This window comes from Mya arenaria, chromosome 3, assembly GCF_026914265.1.
Source record: "Mya arenaria isolate MELC-2E11 chromosome 3, ASM2691426v1".
Classification (NCBI taxonomy): Eukaryota; Metazoa; Mollusca; class Bivalvia; order Myida; family Myidae; genus Mya; species Mya arenaria.
The window spans coordinates 44,715,374-44,741,698 of NC_069124.1; the positions used below are offsets into that span (position 1 = coordinate 44,715,374).

The following is a 26,325-nucleotide window of genomic DNA, read 5'->3' on the forward strand; positions in this document are numbered from 1 at the left end:
TGCTTATTGGATTTAGAAGATGAATTTGATTTTTTTGGTATTCAATTATATTCGAGCCAATCCCATTTTCCGGCGGGTCCTATAAAATACTGTTGCGAGTTGATAGTATGACATGTGAACAGTGTTTTTTTACGAATAACATTGGCTAATTAAATATAACATAATTGACTTTTGTTTAAAAGATAAAAATATACATAATTTGAACATAATACAGATCAGGAATTATCTAATCTTTGGATGGGAATTGAAAGGTATATTGAGATTGAAAAAGTTTGCTTCATGGACTTTTTTCCTTGAAATAAAATGTACTCATTTAAACCTCATTTCTTAATTAATCTATTGTACGATAGAGAAATAGTTGTTAAAGGAAAGAAATTTTTAGAGTTTTTAAGTAAGAGAACAGATTAAAAAATATTTTTGATCAGACAATGAAGTAAATCAAGTATTTAATTGTATAAACACTTCTCATTAACAGTATTAAAGTCAGAATAATAACTCATATTTGTTTTACATAGCCGAACCCTGAATGGAGGTGTATAATAATGACTTTGCATTTTTGTTAGCGTAGAACCTCTAAAGGCAGTATCTGAATACATCCTTTTGTTACCCTTTCAATTCAAAACTGCATCCAATGTGGACCAGGAATCATGATTTTATCTGCAATGATAAATGTACAATTATACGTGCAATCCTCTGAACAGGAAATTTTCAAATAAAGATGAAGACATAATTAAAATGAAACCAAAAGGAAGAATTATTTGGGGCAAAAATGAATTGAGTCAAAACCTACGCAAAAAGTAACATAATATTGTTGGTTGTATAAATCTACTAATATTTGGTAAACAAACATGTGAGTACAGTTTTAAAGGGCTTTGTTAGTTCGAAGGGGTGTCAGTAATTAATTTATAACATATGGCAGGGTTAAACAAGATCCTTTTGCAATACAGACCGATCCTTCATAACGTTTTTTAAAGTGAAATTGGTGCAAACATCATCATTGTTAACTTTTAAATCTTTACTCAACTTGAAGTTCCATAGAGACAATTTTGATCTGCAGTATTACAAGATTCTTGACAAGTGTTTCGGCTTTATTTCTTTTATTTAGATACATGGGGATAGCGTAACATGTTTTCGTCTGATAACGCTACCATCTCTAACAATATTTCGAATGACTGTCTCAATGTCTAGCAAGCTACGCGTGCCTAGTGATTTAAATCGCTTTTGTAATCAACTACAGTCGTATTAGTTGGCAATTGCGACAATTGTAACTTATCTACTTGCAGCTGTCATCCGGGTAAAGGGTTTTGACTGTGGACGACTCAGTGGCTCTCAAACAGTGTCCGAACGGTAGTTATTGGATATTTGTTATTAATTTCTCTACTTTTTACCGCTTTTGTATTCCGCTGATTCACTTAAAGCTTAAAGTATTAAGTTTAAAAGGGCAGGCGCAGAATTAGGTGTCAGGTTAGAATTATCAATGTCACGTTTATTTAACATAACTTTAACATGGTGACAGTAATACAATTGTAAGCACGGTTCTGCCGACATTTGGCTTATTTAAAAACCAGATTTACTTCAATATCGAAGTTTCAAATTTAAAGGGCTTGAATATAATACAGTAACTGAATAATTCAGTCAATTGAATAAAATTGGAAGGTTTACAACTAAATTAAGTTTGATTCTGTGCCAAAATCAATACGTCATTTCTTAATACCTTATTACATTTCAAGAACTAGGAATATAATGGTATATATATAACTTGCAGCATGTTCTCTTATTGTCATTAGATGAAAAATACATGCTCAAAAGTGTTCTTCATTCTTAAGTTATTTAGTACTTCATGCATACTTGTTCTACGTATATCTCCATAGATACTTATTATTCATTCCTACTCATGACTGTCCTCTTTGTAAACAAGTGCTCACCCATTCTGGAATAAATACAATGAAACCATTTTTGACGCGAAATGATTCGTTTGCAACATGTGACATAATTAAAAAGATCCTTATAGGTTATGTCAAAGTGGTATATACGTTACGGGTTTAGATGGTGACCCGATTAGGGATAAACGGGCATGTTTTCCATTGCCCGTATATCACATATTGGGTCACCTATTTACCCACTAACGTATAAATCATGGGACAAAATAAACGATACAGAAATGTTTTATAAAACGATCATAGCCTAGAAATGGTTTTATTGTTATGTTTATTTTAAGCGACTATAAGCACTATGTTTGATTCCTTCCTTTTTGTAGTTGATACTAATATACTAATTTTAATCAGATTTTAAATGTAACACACTCATAACTATAAAGATAACTATTTCAGATAATGTTATGGCACACCTGTGTTTTACGATATTTAAACACACCTGGTCAGGGAACAAAACTATATATATATGAGTATATAGTAATAGCCCATAAATGCTCATATGAGTATGTTTATTTGAGTCGTAATTTACACTTTTCTCTTTTTTCAATAGTTGGTTTGGTAGATAAAAAGAATTTCCTATTGTTTTGTCATTGCATATGTCAGTTGTAAGCGTCCCACATAGAACTAAGATAGGAATATATTTCTCAGGATCTACTTGAATTCAAATTTTATTCAGCAGAAATATGGTCCTATCAGTAACGCTTTGACTCCTGCACCGCAGAAAGTCCCTCTCGTTAAATTCATCGAAATTATAATAAATGCAGATTACTAGATACAATATTCTCCCACCTCAGATAAGTAGATCCAATAATTTAACCATGCTAGAAATTCTTATCTTGCCCACGGGGGAAGAGAACATGCCCGTATGGAACTCCTTTTTAATGGTCGCCACATTGTAATTACCTCCCTTGTTGAAGTCTGTTGTTTGTAGCATCATGGAAACCTTGTCTTGTGGCAATATTTAGAACGCGAATTAACTATTTCTCGCTTCAAATGTCACCATAAAACAGTTTTCACGCACCTTTTAAGAAATAATGCTTCACTCTCCTTAGAACTATTTAAAGATCGATTTGACTATTAACATAATCTGAATCACTGCGCGCATATCCATGACAACCACGAATTATCGCATATCCATACGCAATTATTTTCACTAAGCACAAAAGAGTTCCAGCAAAAAAAATGCATATCTATTCAATTTTGTTTAACTGATGTGGGAGAAAAAGCATCTACCATAGCCGCTCGTGTAAGATAGGTTTATCCCGACCCTCGCGCAGTGTGTTTTGCTCGGTAAACCTCGTTTCCGCAAAAAAAAACTACGCTCGGGTCGGAATGAACCTATCTTACACTATCGGCCATGGAAGATACTTATAGTCTTTATTTAAAGTCGGGTATATGCTAAAAAAAAAGCTCAATGGGATTTTTTCAGACATGAATAGCAAAAATACATAACATAACACTATATAATAACGAATTGATGATTTGGAAATAAAAGCATACAGTTTAAAAAAAGTTACACATTGGAAGAGTATTTACAAAAGCCGTTTACATTCATGCAGACAGTAACTTAAAGTAAAATGATCTAAAGCACTGTATTTAATGATAGCATCCACTAGTTTTCCTTTTTGTACGGCCAGTCACGCACGGTCCCAACAGTTGACATGATGTACATGTGAATAAGACCATGGTATATTACTTTTTTCAGCTTACTAGAAAAGATCTTTGAAAATAATTGCTTAGATGAGGTACTCAGTTTATCATGCAATTGGAAATACTTATTTATTTTGCTGACATTAGCAAGAAGAGTTACATGATTGATTCTATGATTGTGTCAATCCCTACCCACAGGCAACCGTCCAAATCTCTGCAAAACCACTGTCCTGGAAATATCAGCACCTACCACTGTTTTGAATACACCAAATCGTAAACTTTACGAAAAAAGCCCCTCAAGAAGTTAAATGTTGTCGATAGATGTTTTGCATTCAGAAATTTGAAACAAATAAAAACAAAAATTGACCCATGGAATCAAATTTTGATAATGAATATTTAAAAAAGCCCGCTAAAAACGTTTCTTGTTTTTCAAAACCCAAATCTTATCCAGTTCATATAAATCACCCCATTGAAAACAAAATTTCTTTTCCGTTAAGAAAAATGTTAATGATATTCAGAAAGACAACAAATATTTCTCTTTTTGCAGTAACAATTGCTTATAAGCACATTGAGCATCTTTAAAATGGAACTGGTCCGGTGCGGATCAGCCTTCTAAATTCAAGGTATTTTTAACAGCACCTTCTTTGAGAGGCCGTTCCATACCTGGGTGGCCTCATAGCGAAAAGAATGTTTCCAATATTGATATTTACTAACCGATGGCGCATCTACACTACATTTTTATATCTGAGATTAAAATTACATGTCTTAAAAAGCGAAACGGGTTGAGAAACCTTACCGTACATACATTTGTTTTCAAGAGCGATTCATTTTTGCTCAAATGTTATGTTAGAAATTGAATCATTTTAAACAAATATTTATAAATTGACGTGTAATCATTGAAAGCAATTTTTTAAGCTCTGAAATGAATGTTTTCAATTTTGTCTTTGTTGGTCTTGCCACAAAAAGTAAAAACTATAGGACAATAGTTTAAGTGACACTTTAATTCAAAACCAATACATACACATGTATAACAAACATATATTTTGAGTGATAAACCTTTTTCTTTCATGCTTTACGATGAAATATGGGGTTTTAACAGTGAAATAACAACAGTGAAAATATCAATTTGATATTTTCACTGCAAAATAAGGAGTGAAAATATCAATTTTCAGAACTACTTTTAAAATCCTTTGTTGTTACATGTACTTGCCTTGGTCAAACAGAACACTGGACTTCAGTAAATTATGTCAAAAAATGTTTTAAAAAATAAAGAAATATTTTATAAATTTAATTAAATATATAATTGGAAATTAACAACTTACCGTTTATTACCGGTTATCCCGTTTATCAAACATTTTACTGATCTTTGAAGCTGAATGTTCGAACATTTGCTTTCATTTCAAACAAATTACAGACAAAAACAACTGTTCGAACATAAATAAAATTTTATAGCATCGTTCAAATGTATTTTGAACTGTTAACCGTTGTAGTACGTAAGATGAGCTTCCTGGAGAATTCACACAACAATTTACAGATAGATCCGATATTTTTTACCCCACCCACATCTCAAAATGTGTCAACAAACTAGCGTGGCATTTACTCTTCCGGAAAACAAACATTATAAAGCGAAACAGACTGGTCTCTGACAGTAAGATGACTGAATATTAACTTACTTTAAAAACACGCGTATATGCAGTCTTAAACTAAGAAGAATGGTTAAAATCCAATGAGTATCCACAGTTGTTTTGCTAACACATTTGACCTTCCAAATTTTCATTCTATAAATAGCGGCGTAGTAATTTGGTTAAAATAAAAAGTGTTTTCATTATTTTTTGGAACATTAGTGCACTAATAATACTTAATGTTTACTATTCATAAAGCTTTGCAATAAAAAACGAGCGAATATTAAGCAATAAGAATGAATAGCAGAGAACTATTTCTCAGCAAACCGAAAGTAGAAAAGTTGACAGCTATAATTATGCATGAGGGGCGCCCCACGGGTAGCGGCGTAAAGCCCACCCTTTTCAAAAAAGGCGGTAATTCAGAAATAAATAAAAACAAAACAAATAAAACTCCGAAAATAAGCATAAAAGAAACAGAAAATTTGTTTATTTCAGTGTAAAATCGTATTTAATTTCACTCGTGATCATAAAAAACTACATTTTCACTCGTGGCTTCGCCACTCGTGAAAATATGTTTTTCTATGACACTCGTGAAATAAAATACGATCTTACACTGAAATAAACAAATATCCTCTATAACTTTATACTGAATGATGTACTTATGAAAAATATCAATTACTGATAAAGAGATTGTAGCCGTGTATTTAATGGCTGAAAACGCAAAAATATTAAATGATTGGTGATTGATGAAAGATTAACTGAGATCATCTGTAGTCTTATAGGTAGAAATAACGTGTTTTCTGCACCTTTCTTTCAAATTAAACTCGGTATCCTTCATAAGCACCTCTGTTTTCGGCATTTATTCCTTCATTTTGGTATATCATAACCAATTACCAATAGGGGTAAGAGTCCATCTTTAAAATAGGATCTGATAAAAAAATCTAAAGATGATAAGACAGATTGATTATCAAAAAGTAACTCAGTCTCTGAATTATATTTAGTTTCCTAACTGCTATTTTGCACATATTAAAAATGTTGGCATCAAAATCCATAAACTTTCTACCACACCTTAATTTTAATTCGCTCTTTACAAACAATACAGTAATTAAGTATATTGAATTGTTTGACAGAACTGGAGCTGACTGAAAGTCGTTAAAATTTGTCAGAATAAGTCTGCTTTTTATTTGAAGTAAACAAGTTTACCTATTTGTTCTTTCATCTTCATGATATTAAGCTTTAACAAAGTTAGGACTATTATAACAATTCGAAACATTGTCATTATGTCATAATAATCTAATTACATTAATTAAGACAAATACATCATAAACCCAAAAGCAATCAAAATAATGCAATAAACTAACAGAGCTGTAAATAGTCTGTTCGTGGCATTTAAAGATATTTAAAGTTACAAATATAGTTCTGAATATTTATGCGAAAAACTATAGAAACAAGCTCAGTAGCAGAATGATTATACATATGCCAAGTGAAAGTTGTGTAGTCATTTCTCATGGTCTTAACTCACTTTTCATTATTCAATGTAAATAAATTTCATTTATAAAAAGCATACATGTAAAAAGAATATAGCAAACGGAATATTGGTACGTTTTCCAATTTATTTAATTAATTTTTAAGGCAAAAACCGTTACAAACGGTGTAAGAAATATGCATAAAACATCGATTTTTAAAATGTGATATAAACATCTGCGATCTGTTTTTTGGCAGCAGTCTTAAATGGTTTCCATGGATTCTCGTAAAAGTTGTCTTGTTCCAAGACATAAAATCAAAGTTGTCAAAATCATCAATATGTGAGAGTGCAGCTTTAAAGTCAGACTAATTACTCATATTTGTTTTGCATAGCCGAACCCTGAATGGAGTTGTGTAAAAATTGTTTTGCTTAATTTGTTAGCGTGGACCCTCTAAGTCAATAATTGGAAAGATAACCTTGCGCAATATTTTGTATTCAAAATTGCGTCCTGAATGGACCAGGAAGTATGATATTATCTATAAAAAATGTACACTTGTATGTGTACTCCTCTGAACAGGAAATGTTGCAATAATAATTGAAGATGAAGTCAAAATTTAAATTAAACAAACGCAAAAATGAAATATGAAAATAAAAGAAGCCAAGGGCGTTTGATTTAAGAAGTGTGTATTATTCAAAGGGTTGGCAGTTTTCGAGAGCGAAACGCCCATGCTTGACTTACATTTAAACTGACCGGCCAGTCTTACACGAACCTGCTTAATCTATATGTATATTTAAAGATTGCATGCCTATACAACTAGTTATTATTTCAGACAATGTCGGACAACAATCAAACAGCTCATGGTCATCTGTCTATTATCGAAGCAGATAATGTGCCAAGTATTCCGTATAATCGTCAGGAAGAGACTATGGGAGGGCGACACGCATTTGTAACGTCATTAACGGAATTCGAACGACCTACAGAAAGGCACGTAGTCTCTTTTGATACGGAAAACAGTTTAGCCTCAAATGGACTATTGGTGAATGAAAACGGTAATGCATATCAGCCGGATATTCGAGAGGGTCATGCCGAGCTGGAGAGTAGTCCGTTTGGATCCCCAATTAGTTCAAAATTCGAAGCTCTTGCTATAAGTACGTCGGCAAATGAGTACCGACGGGAAAGACATGCAGATGCAGTTGCTTATCCACCAAACAGTCGCGATTACAACGAGACTTTTAATAGGAACGCGCCAGCTACAAGTTTTACTGGCGTAGAACAAAGTCGACTCTTGCAGCCGAAGAGGAAACATTGTCCAAGTCAGGACCAAAATCTGGAGGTATCAGGCGGCGCAACCGGCGAGTACAATAGTCAACCGCGAAACAGATTTCAAGTCAATATAAAACACCCAAAGTATAAAGCGTATAAAAAGCGGCTGAAATCTTTCGAAGGCCATGCCAGGAGCTGGCCACACCAGAAACCTACTTCCGCGGAAATGGCACAAGCCAACTTCATTTTCAGAGGTATCCAATATCTTACGATGTTTTACAAATTAATTGATACCTTTTTCGTTATTGTTAAATTAATGCAACACTTTGATACAATGTTAATGGTCACAATATCTAAGACATGCTATAAGATTTAAGTTCTGCAACGAGATCGTTTATATTGATGACAGTTTAGATGCGTGAAGTATTCGGTTCACAATATTAGTTTGCCGAAGATCAAACATGTACCACTGACATTCATCTAGGACATTGTTAACCTTATTTGTCTCACATAGGATCATTTTCATTTGGTGACCTTTGACTGATTCAATATCTTTTTATCTACAAACCACACTTGACCATTAAATTATGTTCAAAAAAGCACCAATTTATAACACAATGACTGCCAGAATCTATGCCCGATGTGTAGATATTCAAATTATTTTCCTGTTTCAGGTTCTGATCGTTACCATGATGCCGTCGAGTGCTTTTTATGCGGAAAAACGTTCCGACAAATTCAAGAAACTGATGTCCTTGACAAACTCTGCGATTGTAATTTGGAACTGAATCGAGTAAGATTCTCATGTCTTTTTTTTGTTAAAATGCTTACCGGATACATCTAGGCCTTTGGACCATGAATATATGTTGACGGTCAATTCGTTTGGTACAGCCACATGAACTCTTTTCTACGCCATTTCACTGTTAAGGGAAACGAAAGCCGACTTTTTCTTCGCTTACAATACATATCCACAACACATTTACACTGATAAACTTTAAAAAATGCATTTCATGAATATTGATAAAAAACATATTCAGTCCAGTATATTACTTGTGAACTTAGTTTCACGAGTGCCTGTATTGTGTTTAACAAGTATCTCAGTGAACGTATGTTCTTAATGGGGTGTCGGAATATTTGTATACAAAAACTAAAACACAAACACGCATTGTATCAATACAAGTTTGTTTTACGGACATATGAATTAAAACTTAAATTTGCATATTCAATCTTATAAAGCCAGTTAAAGGCTGTCATCGACAGTTCACCATTGATAGTTAACAGTCTAAACTCAATTTACCCCAAATCATCCAAAAACGTTTTACTCTAGAATAGGGTTTTCTTCGACTTATTGACAAAATCTCTTAAACTACAATTTCTATGAAAAAAAGCGTTTTCAAAAAGCATAAAAAGCATGCAAGGTTTTAAATCATACAATGCATGTATAGCATATAATGAGTTTAGATTGAGATTTGACTTGAGTTAAGCATGATATTGGGGCCTGATTTTCAAGGTTCATACTTAACAGTTTTGTGCTACCGAAAAATACTCCACCAAAGAAGTGTATATGCCTTAGTATGGTTATGTCTTCTAATTTAAACGTTTCATTTCAATGAATTTCCACACTAACAATTAAATGACGACTTCCAATTTCTCGATAGGTTAAAACAGGATCATGGTTAAAAATATACTCTTACTCCAAAATAAGCATTACCACAATTAAAAGGATGAATAGATATCAAACCCAATGTTTTTATGAATGATACATCGACCTTATGATACGATAGCTAACCACTCTAAATATTTAAGGACCCATCAGTCATTTGATACATTGTGCGTTTTCAGCTATGGAATGAACGATTTTCTTCTTGGTATCAGTAATGAATAGCTTCTATAAATGCATGACTTAGTAAGTAGTTAAAGGGTAATCACTCAAAATTTATGTTTGGCATACTTGTTAACGTATTGATTTAAAATACGAGTTTCACTTAAAATTTAAGACTTCTGATTTGTCCCGGTGGTGTCCATTGTTTTACATGTAAGGAAATCGTGTAAGCATTGCACTGAAATGCGTTGTCCTACTCAAAGCAAAGACGCTGGTATATTTGGCATTGTCTTATATGTTTTGGTTTTAATTTGGAACACATATGCACTTACTTCGGTATGAGCAAAAGCGTTAAGAAGTTGTTTTTATTTCTTTCAGGCTGTGTGAAGCTGCGTTGAGGGCGAACAAACAAAAACTAGGAACAATAATTGAACAAAAATAGTTTAAAAACCTTTAGCACTGTAAACAGTAAAAGGTTTTGCGTTCGAATAAATATACTTTGTATTGTTAAATCTTCTTAAGAATAGTAACAAAATCGTATCATTTTATATCAACAATTCATTTCAACACCTGGAGCCGTTTCATAAAGTACCATAGGGGACGAATCTGTAACTAAGATATTTTCAACAGTGTAAAGTAACTATACAATGTAATTTTATATCCACAAAACGTTCCAAGCGATGCAGTGTTTTAAACCCATTTATATTAAATAACATGTAGGCTGATGTCAATGACTGAGGGATATATTCAGGATAAAGATATCGTTTGCGGACATCCTTATGGATTTAAACTGTGTGTGCCTCAGTAAAGTAACTTTGAATGATATATTGCGAGCAAAATCTGGTCTGATAGAATTTGATATGAGAATGTACCTATGTTTTGCATTTGGGGCGGGTTGAAGTCTAAGGCCAGAGCCACTGTTGATTATATGAAAAAAGATGTCAGCTGAATAATTTGAGGAATAAAGGATCTTTAGTTATGAATCTTATATAGAAATATCACTTTTGTATGAAATTGTTTTGGCTGCAAAAATGTAAGCATAGTTTTGTCGCATTGTTGCGATTTTATCTTACCCTTTGTAATTAAAAGAGCGCTTACCCTAAAGCAGCTCTGCTTAACTAATATCGTATATTGCAAATGTTTCAAAATTGATAGAAACAATCGAGTTCTATTTTTCTTTCGCCTTGTTGCTCATGTTGTGGATGATGTGTTCAAAAAATAATGTCTTCAAAAGCCATGTCATTTGGATTAAAATTAGACATGTCTCATTATTATGTCTTTTTAGAAAAAAATAAGAATTAATTATGGAAGTAAGTATTGTATCTTAATGAATTAATTATGAAAGGAGGTATTGTATTCATGATGTTTGAGCATCATAAGTCAAAATCGGCCGTTACGCAAGGATACAGATTTTGACTTGCTTTTGATATATTTCTAATAAGTTTATAATGAATTGTTTTCGAGTGCCCTTCCATGATGGTTGTATACATTCATTGAAAGCCCAAATTAATATACTAACTTGACGAAAAACAATCGTACTGCTACACTTCATGTGCATTCCTTAGTATGATTTTGAACATTACTGTTAGGTATGACAGTATTTAATGGACATACTTTTTTCTATTTTAGTATTGGATTTTTAAGACGCTGAAATAATATTTTGGTATACTTTGCTTTTTAGAATAAATCATAGTTACTATGTACAAGAAAATGTATTTCATGTTAAATTTAACACATGTTTTGTAGTAAATAGTTATTATTCATGTGAGCTACATATGATTAAATTATAATTAAGTCTTTGGTTTGGAAACAATTTTTTTGTGTGTGATTCGAACGTGTTATTTAGTTAATATTGAATTATGTACGAGTGCACTTCCATGAAGTATTTGGCAAATGAACTAATTTCAATTTGATGGTTGTATGCATTCATTGAACGCTCAAAATAATATAGATTCAAAAATAGAAAAATAAAAGAAAACAAATGTGACGTTGTCAGCGAAAAAAGGCCATGAGGAGAAAAAAGTGACGTTTTTATTTTGCGAAGTTTTCATGCCTCATAAGCAGGCAAAATAATGGCTACTTTTACAATTTTTCTAAAAGGTTCTTCATTTAATATTTTTATAACTAAACTTCTATTCTTTTATTCTGTAATTCTATCTCTTGGTTAAAGTTTTTGTATTAAAGTCAATAACACAAAGTTCATATTGCGAGATATCATGCCTCATAAGCATCATAGCTTCTTTTTCATGTTTCGAAAAGGTATTATAATTTAATTTCATGCATAATAATACGCTTGGTATGTTATCATATCTCTTGATTAGAATTTTCTTTTTGATAAATAATACTAACATGTTTGTCTCATTATTTTTCATCTTCGCAGAATATGTAACATATGCTAATGACATGTGCTGTGATTATTCAATGAATCTGTTTAACTCGTTGAGCCATATAAGATGACTTTTTTATGAACCATTTTGGTGTTTTACTAAGTTGCCAACATATAATATTACTTCTACACTTCATTTACATACCTTAGTACGATTTAGAACATGACTATGAGGTATGACAGTATTTAATGAGCATTTTTTTTCTATTTTAGTATTGAATTTCTTAGGCGCTGAAATATATTCTGCATACTTTGATTTTTAGAAAATATCTTTTTAAATATGTACAATATAATGTACTTGATGTTAAATTTAACAGACATTTTGTAGATAAATTATTTTTGTGGGTAACATGTGATGAAATTATAACTAAGTCTTTGATTAGGAAATGATTTTTGTTTTTGTAGTTTGAACGTGTTATTTAGTTCATAGTGAATTATGTACGGATGTTCTTCCATGAAGTATTTGTCAAATATACTTATGTCAATTTGATGGCTGTATGCATTCATTGAACGATCAAAATAATTTAGATTCAAAAATAGAAGATTAAACGGAGAGTAAGTTTGTATTTTGCGAGGTTATTATGCCCCGCAAGCAGGCAATAATGGCTTTTTTTTTACATATTTTTGTAAAGTTCTTAATTTAATTTTATGCATAACTTAACTTTTGTTCTGTAATTCTATCTCTTGGTTTAGGTGTGGGTTTTTTAACTTCAATAACACAAATTTCATTTTTCGAGATTTCATGCCTCATTAGCAGTCAAGCATAGCTATTCTTATATGTTATCAAAACTGTTACTGTATTTAATATTATGCATAATTATACGTTTGTTATGTTATCATATCTCTTGCTTAAAATTTGCTTTTCGTTTAATAATACTTACATCAATGTCTCACCAATACTCACCTTAGCAGATTATGTCACATATGATAATGTGTTCTGATAAATCAATGGATCTGTTAAACTCGTTGTGCCATATTAGAGGACATTTTTACATAATCAGTTTTTGTTCTTTTACTAAGTTGTCAACATACATTATTACTTCTATACTTTAAGTATATACCTTAGTGTGATTTTGAACATGACTGTAAGGTATGATTTTTTTCGTTTTATTTTAGTATTGAACTTCTTAGACGCTGATTTTTTTTGTATACTTTGCTTCTAAGAAAATACCATTGTTACTATGTACAAGAGAATGTATCTGATGGCTAATGTAACAGATATTTTGTGATTAATATGTAATATTCATGTGAGTAACATGTGATGAAGTTTTAATTCTATCATTGGTTTGGTTATTGTACAGGTTTTGTTACTCATAATTAAGTCACACCTCATTGTTGAATTTTGAAGAGAAATAAAAGAAAAAAATGAATTTCAGTGTCAGTTAAAAATACATAACATAAACTGATCAGTTTGTAAGATATGGTGCAAATATAAATGTCCAAAAACATTCACAATGGGGTAAAATGCACCTAGAGGTGAACGAACGTATTCTCTACACCTCAAATTCAGCCCAATCAGCGTTGAAATCATGTCACCTTCATGTCTTGAAGAATTTCCTTTGTTTATAATGAATTACCACCCAGATGGCGTTTATAAGCACGAATGATTCGTACGCATAAGACTACAAATGCAATCAGCTTTGGAGAACCGATACGTTCACATCGATTCAAATAATTGTTTTATTCTACAAGAAAATAATTATGGTCTGCTAAAGTTTTCTATATCATGTAATTTCGTCACATGAATTATCAACTGTGTTTTCACTTATCTACGAAAAACATAGCGATAATATATACACCTGTGCAACTCGATTTCGCACGATAACATTAATAATTTACATTTATATCATTTCTATACATTGTTGTTAAGGAGCTTACGGGTGATGAGGCTCTACATCTAGTAGCATACGACAAATCCTGTTAATTGCTATGACAAACGGGTTTTCCCCAAAAAGAGGTTTTTTTTAGTTTTTCCTTTTCCAGTCGACCACGTCTGTAAATTCTATTTTCTGTGAAGCATTTAGTTATTTACACATACTTTGCTCATGTTGCAAGTTCATGCTGTACATATTTATCAGTTTCCCAAGTGCTTCTCTGAGACTTCAATATTAAAAGCATTGTAGTTGCACTAATTTTGTTATTTTCTATAGAAGGTTATATAATGTTATGCCGGGAACATTCTTTTTCGCAACGAATACCAAATTATTTCGTAAGTATGTAATGATAACCAACCCTGGTCGAACTTGGTATAATTTATAAAGGATTAGTTTGTTTTACATTACTGATAATCGTTGAAAAACGTGCCATCATAAGACCTTTAACCTGGTTGAAACCCCTAAATACCGCAACATCATACAGAGAAAGAAAGCATCTAAACATATACTTTTCCTTGCCCTGAATTTGTGTCATATGTACATGTTTGTTTGTTCACTGAATCCTTTATGTTAAGAGATTTGTTCGACGTCAAACAAAGCTGCCTATATAATAAGCGTTTATAATACAACTGCACAACTTTTATCCCAGTTGGCATTATAACTCAGCTGAGGGGCGGTAACTACAATAATATTACATATGGCGAAATAATAGACCAGTTATTTCCCGAACACTACATCCTAGTGATATCCCTATGATTTAAAAACAGTTGCAGGGCGATAACTACACTTTTTACAAGTGATGCTATACAGCAGTTATTCCCCTTAGTTTTTTGTGCATTCACCTTCCTTTTGGATGCATAGACAATGTTTACGTACCAGTGGTTTGTATCTTTCCTAAAATTATGTTATTATTGTGTTGCCGTGACAACTGGGATATCTTTACTTATGAAGTCGACGTCAAAATAAAAATAGAAAATTACAAATATTCTATAGCTATCGGCATATTTCACTTAGTTTCATTCTTTTCGTTGTTTTAATTAATCTTATTACTAATTTTAGTCACTTATGCAGATGTGTTCTTGAAATTGCTAATTCATGAAGCAAAAAGGAAGTAGAAGAATTTCGTTCCTCCTTTGCATTCGAAAGTTAATACAATAAAAACGATATACATGTCTCTTAACGACATGTTTTAACAGATTGAAATGATGTCAACATTTCATTTTTGAAACGTCAATGTGTATAAGTCCGCCATTGTAATTGTCTGAATCAATAGAAATGGCTTTTGCAATAAATAATTCCAATCTAAAGACTTGTTTGACTGAAGAATGTGAAAAAATACAAAAACAAGATCAGTAGCAAAAGGTTTAAACATAAACCCGGTTTAATGGCACTGGGTAAACGCCAAAGACATAGAACACAAAACAAAAAAATCATAAACAAGAAACATGGAACAACAGCACAAAACTCCACAAACAACACAGAGCATATATACTATATAAAACAAGTATTTGTATGTATGAAGGATTGTTAGGAACCGCCTTGGAACGGTCAGTTAAATATAAATTTACTGGGTGAAACTAATCTATAGCTATATGCTTCTTTCGTTTTCCAGGTCACCAGTTCATTGTTATGTTTTGTAATGATATATATGTGTGTTCTTCATGTCGGTAAATAGCTTATTAAGCTAATGTTTCTTGATGTCACAAACCTGACTTTAATTAACTATTTTTGTATCTTACACAAGTATTTTCAATGTGGCAATGTTTACATTTCGTCGTAAACTGTGGAACTAAGTCTTAATAAACAACATCAACCTAAGTAGTTTAAAGAAGATGGTCGGTTTAAGTAAGTTTGTTTACAATACAAAAGTGGATAATTATAAGGAGAATGCCGTTACATTCAGACAAATATAATAGACTGAACGTGCGAGCGCGCTTGTACAAACTATATTTTACTTGCATTGATATAGATATAACTTCATAAATGTAGCCAAAGTTAGGTAAAATATTTTTAGTTCTTTATTTATCTTGAGAAAAAGGTAAAAACCTGCTCTCAATGTCACTTCGCCCAGCTCTCTACTTTCTACCAAGTTTGTTCCAACCTTACAACTTTTCCTTTGTGATCTATATGCGCTGGAAATCCGTTTTTATTGAAAAACTTCTTGAGCATCTTCAGTGAACTGATCTTTTTAGTTATTGCCATACAAAATTGCCATTATACTCGTATGGATTGTTGTTGTTGTTGTTGTTGTTGTTCTTGTTGTTGGTGTTGTTGCTGATTTTGTTGCTGATGTAGTTGTTGTTATTGTTGGTGTTGTTATTGTTGGTGTTGTTGTTGCGGTTGTTGTTGTTGTGGTTGTATTCCTTGTTGTTTGAGGGAAATACGTGACGCCTGCGGTATGTCTGAAATGTTTATGTAATGATAATTACTTATACATCAAGAACACATGTTACATCTCATCATCAATTTATATTTTCCCGAGGCTATTCTTTTCATCGATATTTCAGGCGATATTTAAGATTTACTTACTAATATCTGATCTTTCTAAAGTTAACTAATGCCTTAATGTAAGTAAGAATGTCAACTTTGAAGCTACTGGTGTTAAAATTTTGGTTGGGATTTCTTTCTGAAACCGAGTCAAGGCATGCAAAGGTTCGTGTTTGGTACAGGATTAAACAAATAATTTATTTTCTAACTTGTATCTTAAATTAAATGCCACAGTACATCGGAAGTAAATAAGGAATCAGGTATGTATTGATTATTTTGACCTTGGTTTTATCACAGACACATTTAGAAACCCGATGTTTATTTTTCAGCAATTGGTGGCTTTAACCTTTATTATCCTTCAATGCTCAATGATTGTAGATCTTGTCCCTCGCTTGGTGAATGGCAAAGCCGTTTAAATGTTACATTTAGCCTGGTCCCGTCCTTGACGCATTGCCTTAAAGGCACGACGATGGTAGAAACGATAAGAATATATTTATTCATGTAACGCACAAGAAGAGACCAGTGATAGTTGTCTAGTGGTATAGGTGTCAAGATGTTGTGGGTTCGATCCCCAACAAGGGTACCTTCTCATGACCTCTCGACAGCGACACAAACACTGGTTTCTACCCAGGTAACGCACTCGAGTCTGATTTTATAAGTTGTCAGCTTTCGTTCGAATTGGGTGAAAACAAATCGGTGTAAACTTATCTAGAAGGCCTATTCTTATAAGCTTAAAACACAAACCCTGAGTGCCTGTTTTCTTTATGCTTAAAACACACACCCTGGGTGCTTGTTTCCTATAAGCTTAAAACACACACACACTGAGTGTGCTTGTTTTCTTTATGCTTAAAACACACACTCTGAGTGTTTGTTTTCTTTATGCTTAAAAACAAACACTGATTGTTTGTTTCCTTTAAGCTAAAACACAGACATTGTGTAGTTGTTTAGTTTAAACTTGTAAGAACACATCCTGAGTGTTTGTTTCCCTTAAGCTTAAAAACACACACTGATTGGTTGTTAACCTTAAACTTGTAAAAACACACAGTGATTGTTTGTTTCTTTTAGACTTAAAAAACACACCCAGATTGGTTCTTTACCTCAAAATTTTAAAAACACAAACTGATTGGTTGTTTACTTTAATCGTGTAAACACACTGATGGGTTGTTTGCCTTAAACTTATAAAAACACACACTGATTGTTTGTTTCCTTTAAGCTTAAAACACGGACACTGATTGGTTGTTTACCGTAAACTTGTAAAATCACACACAGATGGATTGTTCACTTTAATCTTAAAAAGCACACCCTGATTGGTTGTTTAACTTAAACATGTAAAAACACACACTGATTGGTTGTTTACTTTAAACTTGTAAAAACACATCCTTATTGGTTGTTTACCTTATACTTGTAAACACACACACTGATTGGTTGTTTAACTTAAACATGTAAAAATACACACTGATTGTTTGTGTCTTTTAAACTTAAAAAAACCACACCCCGATTGGTAGTTTACCTTATACTTGTAAACACACACACTGATTGGTTGTTTACCTTATTTTTGTAAACACACACACTGATTGGTTGTTTACTTTAAACTTGTAAAAACACATCCTTATTGGTTGTTTACTTTAAACTTGTAAAAACACATCCTTATTGGTTGTTTACCTAATACTTGTAAACACAAACACTGATTGGTTGTTTACCTTACTTTGTGTAAACACACACACTGGTTGTTTACTTTAAACTTGTAAAAACACATCCTTATTGGTTATTTACCTTAAACTTGTAAAAATACATCCTTATTGGTTGTTTACCTTATACTTGTAAAAAGTACATCCTTATTGGTTGTTTACCTTAAACTTGTAAAAACACATCCTGATTGGTTGTTTACTTTAAAGTTGTAAAAACACATCCTTATTGGTTGCTTACCATAAACTTGTAAAAACACATACTGTGTGTTTGTTTCCTTTCAACTCTAAACACATCCCTGATTTACTTTAAACTTGAAAATAAACTCTTCCTTATTGGTGTGTTAAGTTGCATTTACGTATAATTTTTTATTTTTTATCAAATAAATTGCGGGATTGATGTCTTTTGGACTCCACATTTTTACCAAGTCCAACTGCGTTCTTACCCCAATAATGACATCAGTCATGCAATTCACCAATAGTTCATTTTTTATTCAAGAGTTGTTAAAAATTACATAATTTTATTTAGGAAACCTAAATGTAATACTTCCTCACCCGTTCTGTAAATAGAACGACCCGAACGTAACCGGAAACAGTTTGATCAAATGACGTCACAATATCGCGGGAATAAATTAGTTTTTCGGAGCCTGCTGATTCAAAACAAATAATAAAAAGTTGAACAACTTTCATTTCACATGTATATTGTTATGCGATGATTTGCGATCGGACCATATCCGAAAATGTTTCATTATCGGCAAATATTCGCGATTGCCGAAAGGCAGTTCTTTTGAGAAATGGAAGATGAGGTGTAAATATATAATTAATAAATCATTTATTTAGAACTTGTTAATCTTACAACGACAGAAGCTTCATTGTCACGGTCGTACCTGTCCAAGAGCTTTCCTAAATACTGGTATCAGGGACTTAAGATGCGTCGACATAATGCATGGTGCATACTTTCAAAACATTAAATATAATTGTCGTTTCATATATTAACACCTTTCATTGTAATAAATTAGTTATTTTGTAGTACTAACTTTTCCTTGCAATACTTGAAATCTATAACCGTAGTTACAGGGTCGCGGTCAGAAGATCAACCCCGCCCTATGCAGCCCGCAAGACGCACCTTTGGGGTGCCGGCGAGTCCCCCGGAGCCGGGACACCTTGAGTCTTTGAGTGTTCCGTAACACGGTAGGAAATGTTTAGTTATTTCGAAAAGTAACAAGACTTCTGCGCATTCTGCGCGGAACCTTGGTCGACCGACCCGTGTGTGTTGTATTTTGCAAATATATTAGTACATTTAAAAGTCAAATGTAGCCCGAGCGTTGACAATGTTGAATTCGCCACAATGGTTGGCGTCAATAAAAGTCTCATTCAAACTAAAACTTAAATAGTTTAACTTTAGATGTACTGTATAAATCGGATGGATCATTCGTAATGTTAAACTACTTCCTGAAGTAACTTACTGGCAATAATAAGCCTATTATTGCATCATCTTGAATTTTTAAGGTCCCCTAGAAACTGTTCAGTAATGGCTAGCTAAAAGGTGTTTGCTGCTGACTTTGCGATTTGTTTCACCATTTGCTTTGTATGAGCTGCGATGCAACAGACATATAAACACACTTAGCAAGTGTAATAACTTATCCCCGACAAGCTAAGGGATATATCTCATAAAAAGTTACAGATATACGAAATTGTGATGACGCTGTCGGCGATTAAATCAATTATCAATACGCTAAGTAGACACATTCGATAACATGAACAATGAATTTGGAAAAATATTTGTGTCTGGAGAAACCTGAATAAAACATTTTTGTACCGGTTTTATGTCTATACACTTCTCTTTTCTAAAATAGTAAGTATGTATTTTGACGGTCAAAAACACATACAACACGTTTTCAAAATGGGCATTTCCATGATGGACTATTTTTAGATACCCGTAATAGTTCCGAGTTCGTATCTGTTGGATAATGGCCGAGATGTTTCGATTGAACAGACAGCTTACGTGAGCGAACGCAAGCAGAACTTAGGGAAGCTTTCATCAATACATGTGTTCATAACGGCGTATGTTTCTCATACAGATGTCCGGCAAGCTACTGGAGGCCATGTGGCGCATCGACGCCACGGGTTACAGTTCACATAACATCTTTCTCACCTACCGTTACCAATACTCTATTACCGACGTTGGTAACGAGGAGTTCACTTATGGTTCTAAATTCAGGTACACATTGCTCTGTGGTTATTTATGTTTTGGTCTTGTGTGGCCATTGTATATGTCTTAATCTATCTTCAACATAGAATATCGCTTTAGCTAGGGGTTATTATAATGAAAATGTTGCACATTTTATAGCAGTCAATCAAACTAGAACTGTCAATTACATACCTACGACGTAGAATCGAGCAGTATTTAAAATTAAGATGGAGCAGGTGCTTTCAAATTCGTGAAGAAAAGATGGACTTACAAAGATATTCTTTAATGAACAATTATGTTTTGCACGGATAACTTATAATTAAAACCTTTAAACGATTTTTCTATAAATGATGAAGTGATATTTGTCATTTGGAACTTTACGTCAAATGAGTTTCCTGGTGTGCGGTTCGTAAATTGTACTCCTTCCATTTGTTGATATCACCTTTCTCGACTTTTATGACTTAACAAATCTATTCTCAAAAAAAAAGGCACCGATTAAAAGAAATAATCATCCCGCGTTCCGTGCTCGTCATGTCTTTCAAAAAGAAAGTAATGAATATATTTAAAAGTATTGATGTTTTGCTCGAAAATGAGTGTTTCTGCTCCTGTATATTCGTGAATACTACGTTTCGATCTCCATATCGATACACTACCCACTGTGTAAGTCTGTAATGTTTAGTATAGAAAAAAGGATAAATAATAATGGACTGACATTTATATGACAATGAAGCACCTAAGGTGTTGAACATTTGCATAGGTCCGTTCATGTCCTAATTCAGGTGAGAACTATAATTCATGTTAAATATAGTAATGGTCAATCATTCTTGACATCTTAAAAATCAGCAATTGATACGAATACTGCATGGGGTAATCAAAGATTTTAAGCTTCAAGAAAACACGCTTTATTACATTTTATAAACATTTAGATAAAAAAACTACAAAAACAAGTACAGAAGTCGAAAGATTAAACAAAAAAACCTTTTGATTACACAGGGTCAATGCCAAAGACATAGACAACAAAAACAAACAATCACAATCCTGATACAACAGCTCAAAACTCCACAAACAACACAGTACATATATACTATATAAAATGAGTGTTTAAAAGTCAGCAACTGATACAAATATTGCATTGGGTATCAAAATTTGAAGCTTCAGGAGAACAAGCTTTTTCACTTCTTATAAATCCTTGATTGATACCAATACAGCATGAGGTAATTAAAAGAGAACATGAGTATCCTTATATATTTCCAGCCAATGAATGTTGTGTGTTTGTTCTTTAACAGGATTTCGCCAGTAGAAGGGGCAAACTGCAGTGTGATCACCAAGGAAATGTTCCCCAGAGGTCGGTTTAGCAGTCAAGATAAAGCCATAATGGATAACGGTTAGCCTCAATAGGATAGCATCTACATTTCTTTAGTAAGGTCCTGCTGGAGATTGAAGATTGTTGGCTATGAGCTCGTTATCAATTATATAGTAAACGGTTTAAGTTCGGCTAGGGTAGTGCTTTTCCAAAGATTACAATCTTAGAACCAATATGTTCAACGGTTTATTAATAAGAAAATCGAGTTTTCACAGGAATTGTGACACATTTGACTATACAGCTTGAACAATTAGTTTCCATTTTTCGCAAATGAGATCTGTGACCAATTCTGATCCAACATAGCCTTTATTTATTGCATTAATGTTATGATATCCTTTCTTAAATCTATACTCTATAAAAACTTATGTCGTAGGCAATTAATGACTTTATACCAATTTACCTCGGAAACTTTAAACGTAATAAAAACGCCTTAAGGACAGTGAAACAGACAGATCAAGTAAGCTAGCTTTAACACTAATACAATACTTACTTTATATCAGGATTCACATTGTTTGTGTGCATGGTCTTTATTACAGGGTTTTATTTTAAATTTACGTAGAAGTAAAAAAGGAAGGCGATTGCTTAACAAGAGCTAGCTGTTTTTAACTTCTATAAACGACCATCATAAGGTCTTTGTCATAGGTTGAATCTATTATTTCTTGACACTTCAATAAAACATTTATTCAGAAGATTAAGGATTTGATAGTGTTTATATAAATCGATAAATCAGAATCAAAAATCTTTGAGGGAATTTTCTTAATTACAAGGGTTTAATTGAATGTTGATATAGAAGAAACAAAAAATAGGAAGACGAATTGCTCGACAGCAGGTAGCTGTTTAAAATTTCTTAAAACGACCTTTATAGAGCTATTGTCTTAAGTTTAAATATCTTAATGTAATCTGAAGTAGCTATGTGTCTTCTTTCATGTCATTTTTTTAGCATATCGAGGTAAACTGCGCGTGACAGTGCTATTGTCTAAGGTTTAAATATATTAATGTAATCTGAAGTAGCTATGTGTCTTCGTTGATGTCATTTTTCATCATATCGAGGTAAACTGCGCGTTACAGTGCCATTGTTAGGCTTTACCGGATACAGTTTCCTTACTGCCGACTGGCAAAAGCGGATTAAGAGGGGTGGAGGCGCAGCCGGGGCGTGCCCCCTCTTACACAATCTTATTGTACTTTTATATCAATATAGGAAAATAAAGTAATAAAAAATGCTCATAATGCACCTTTTCTGACTACAAAGTGTTAATTCTTTCTTGAGGAGTAATCCTAAATCCCCATGCAAACAGTTTATGCCACTTACGGTCCTAAGGGAGAGGCGTATGCCAATGGGTTGCGCCCCTTAGTTATGTCCCCTCTTTCGCAAATTCGTTGAGCGCCCTTGACCGGTATTTATATTTTCGCTGCGATTTATTTTTTTCAGAAAGTTTATGGTCATTATGAACTTAAAAATATTTAAAGATCAAAAGAGATCTTCCTTCCGAAGAAGTCTGTCTTTTACTTGCTTCTCAATGTCAATGTCACGTTTCGTTATTAATCTAGTATCCTACGTTTTTGATGCAATATTTTTTTAAACATTTTTGGTTTTTATTTGACATTCTTTGTGAACTAACAATTATTTATATATCAATTAAAAACTTCCCTCTAAAGAAGTTTGCCATCAAGCCACTTTTAAGCTCAAGCTCATGACGTCTCGTATTGCTGCTCAAGAGGTTCTAGATGTTGACTTTGTTTACGTAAGAAATAAGCTACTTCATTAAAACATTACATGCATTACGTTGTTGCGTATGTAAAACGTTCATAACAATGCTTACTTATTTCTTGTGAATGACTTCGACAAAATAACAGAAAACAAGAGAATACTGCACAGCATAAAATAAAACCCAGTGATTCCGAGATAATATTTTAAACCGGATATTTTTCTTGATTTTCCATTTTCATTTAACCGCCTTCCTTTCTTTCTTTAAACTATGCGCAAATCTCAGTCGTTTTATTCGTTATCCATTCAAAGAAGTTAGAAGTTAGCTCCACTGCAATAAGCACCGCAGCATTGCGTTTGTACGGATTCCATGGGAACCTTGGTTGAAAGCGGAATAAGTAACAACAAATATCGCTGACTTACGGAAAGCACAATAGCCATGATCTCGACAGATACAGCTGGCCAAATTGTTTCGGTTGTTAGTTGTCGATCAACCAACGTACTATCCACTTTGTAGCTTTCGATCATTTCAGGGTTTTTAAGAACGGTGACTGGTCGCTTTTGCGAATGCCTGAAATTGGTCCAAAAGTTCTGTTTTCATGATTTTGTTGAATATAAATAGCAACATACTGTCAATTTGTTGCCGATGTTCTAACGGTATTGGGAAAGGTCGTCGAACCAGTTCTCAACCAGTGATTGTCGAAATCTTATACATTACATTTGTATTCAATTTCAATTTCTTTTTCTCTTTCAAGGACCCCCAGTGACAGAACCACAGGGCGTGTCCGAATGGCGATACTGGATGATGACAATCACCCAGAAGACTATGGCCTCTTCTTCGGATGCCGTGGAAGGTGCGGATCCAGGCAGATTTTTTATTGCAACCACGTCAAACAGAATGTGTTTTTCATGGTACTGCTAGGTCAGGTCAGCTGATAAATCATCAATGTCTCTTAAAGTGGCCATTTTTGATACCGGTTCTGAGCACCATAACATCTGTTCTCCAAAGCATTCGACAATAGTCTAGCATATCAACGTTGTGCAGTACATAGTTTGACGTTTCTTTCAAATTTCAACGGTTTTATTTGTTATGTACATGTAATTATCGGAGTTGAAAATGAACCATCATTGAAGTCTTTACAATTATTTTTATTGTCAGGTAAGTTACTTTTCAAGAACTATAACACTTAAAAGTTTGGTAGCCTATGTACATTTTTTTGAGTTTGTGATGCCTGTGACCTCCATTAGCCGGTATGCTTTAGGATTTGATTTGCTACCTTTGCCTACCTATATATCGTCCAGTTTAGTGAACAGTTAGCCAGTATGTTTTACGAATTGATTTGCTACCGACACCTTAGTAACGTGAATTGGTATGATGTAAGATTTGAATGGCTATCTTCGTTTCCTTATATACCGTCTAGTTTAGTGAACAGTTTTATAGCCGGTAAAAGTTAATATATTATTCCCTCTAATCGTATACCTTTTAGTTTCGAGAACAATTACCCGGTATGTTTATGGACTTGATTTGATCGCTTACCCATTACTCGTCAAGTTATGTAAACGTTATGAAATTATGTTTTAGGAACAACATCAGGGACGGAATTTGTTACGGGCGCTGGTTCCTTGAAGTAAACTTTCCCGTGGACAAACTGGACAATCCACCCATGTAGTGTATCGTGGACGAAATGTGGAACAAGCTTGGTCTGAAGTTCAGCAATTCACTGAACACGTTTCTCTCCATCGGATATCGTACGTACATAAACAACCATGACAATGCTTTATATATGTGTTTCGTTAGAATCGTGTCAAAAGTCATTTAAACATTACAGACTATAAAAGCCATATACTTATTGTCAGACTTCGAATTTAAAGTGTTTTCATCTATAAAGAACGTTTGTTTTCATTTGAATGATTTTGATACAAGTATACAGTCTACTGTTTTCATTGCCTTAGTTAAGTTCCTCATTAGTTTTAGCCATATTTATATAAATCGAAGAATTATCAAAACCCACAAATATGCCATTTATTTTCTTTTTAATTTATATTGAATCTTCTATTTATTTTCAGCCTGCGACGATAATTTGTAAATAGCTAGGTGCAAGTAGCGGAGCTCCTAGCTTGAATAATTATCACAGCGAACACATATTACAATCTTTCGCATTATTCCAAAGCTATGATTCTTATGTTGATAATAATAAACTGTCTGTCTGTCTGTCTGTCTGTCTGTCTGTCTGTTGATGTCTGACTTTAGAATAAATCGCTGATTATTTCTTAATAGCCACCTGTTCAACATTTTGCTGATAATCATAAGCCCCTAAAAACAATTTCTCAACTAATTTAAATAAAACATTCAAATAAAAGCAATGTTGCAATTTAAACATTGTTCCAAGTATAGAAGAGATAAGAAATGCTTATTATTGTCTTTTAAACACAAGATAAACGTTTACAAAAGGGTTAACATTTAGCAGTAGTCTTTAAATGTTGCAGGATATGAAAGTGCTTTTTTAAGACTAAAAGAGTGGTTGAGAACAATTTTGCTATACAGATAATTGGTGGAAATAGGTCATTGGGCTAATATTCACTGATAAATTAGAGTGATAACTGATAAAGGGACGTTTTGAGTGGCATATAATTAAAGCAAAACGCATCCAATAACTTCATTACCTTCTTTTAAACAAAATGTCTCGTTTTGACCTTATTTGTTTGTAATTAAAATCTGTCCATTAAGGCTGTTACGTGTCATGGTGGTAACTTTTGAGGTTCGAGGCAGCTGCATATATGCATATAGACAGAGTAAATTTATTCGAGTCTGGGCTATAACTTGCACGGAGGGATTTTTACATAATTTGGCTAATGAGTTCGGTTTATAAAGAAGACGTG

General features: G+C 33.1%; 1 protein-coding gene and 1 long non-coding RNA gene across 4 annotated transcripts in view; both read left to right on the top strand.

Annotated features, from left to right (window-relative positions):
- LOC128226519 (uncharacterized) overlaps positions 1–13,510 on the top strand; it is a 36,790-nt gene extending 23,280 nt beyond the window's left edge. For 2 of the 3 annotated variants that reach the window (XM_052936435.1, XM_052936436.1), the window contains 4 exons: positions 1,284–1,347; positions 7,502–8,189; positions 8,610–8,725; positions 10,133–13,510. In XM_052936435.1, the coding sequence (XP_052792395.1) occupies positions 7,505–8,189; positions 8,610–8,725; positions 10,133–10,141 (810 nt within the window). In that variant the 5' untranslated portion in view covers positions 1,284–1,347; positions 7,502–7,504 and the 3' untranslated portion in view covers positions 10,142–13,510. The remainder of the gene's footprint in view (positions 1–1,283; positions 1,348–7,501; positions 8,190–8,609; positions 8,726–10,132) is intronic. The other variant, XM_052936434.1, reaches the window with a different exon arrangement.
- A 6,784-nt stretch (positions 13,511–20,294) lies between these two features.
- Positions 20,295–24,300, top strand: LOC128227178 (uncharacterized). Its single transcript, XR_008259773.1, has 3 exons — positions 20,295–20,407; positions 21,664–21,761; positions 24,201–24,300. It is a non-coding gene; the product is annotated as an uncharacterized LOC128227178 (long non-coding RNA).
- Positions 24,301–26,325: the final 2,025 nt, after the last annotated feature.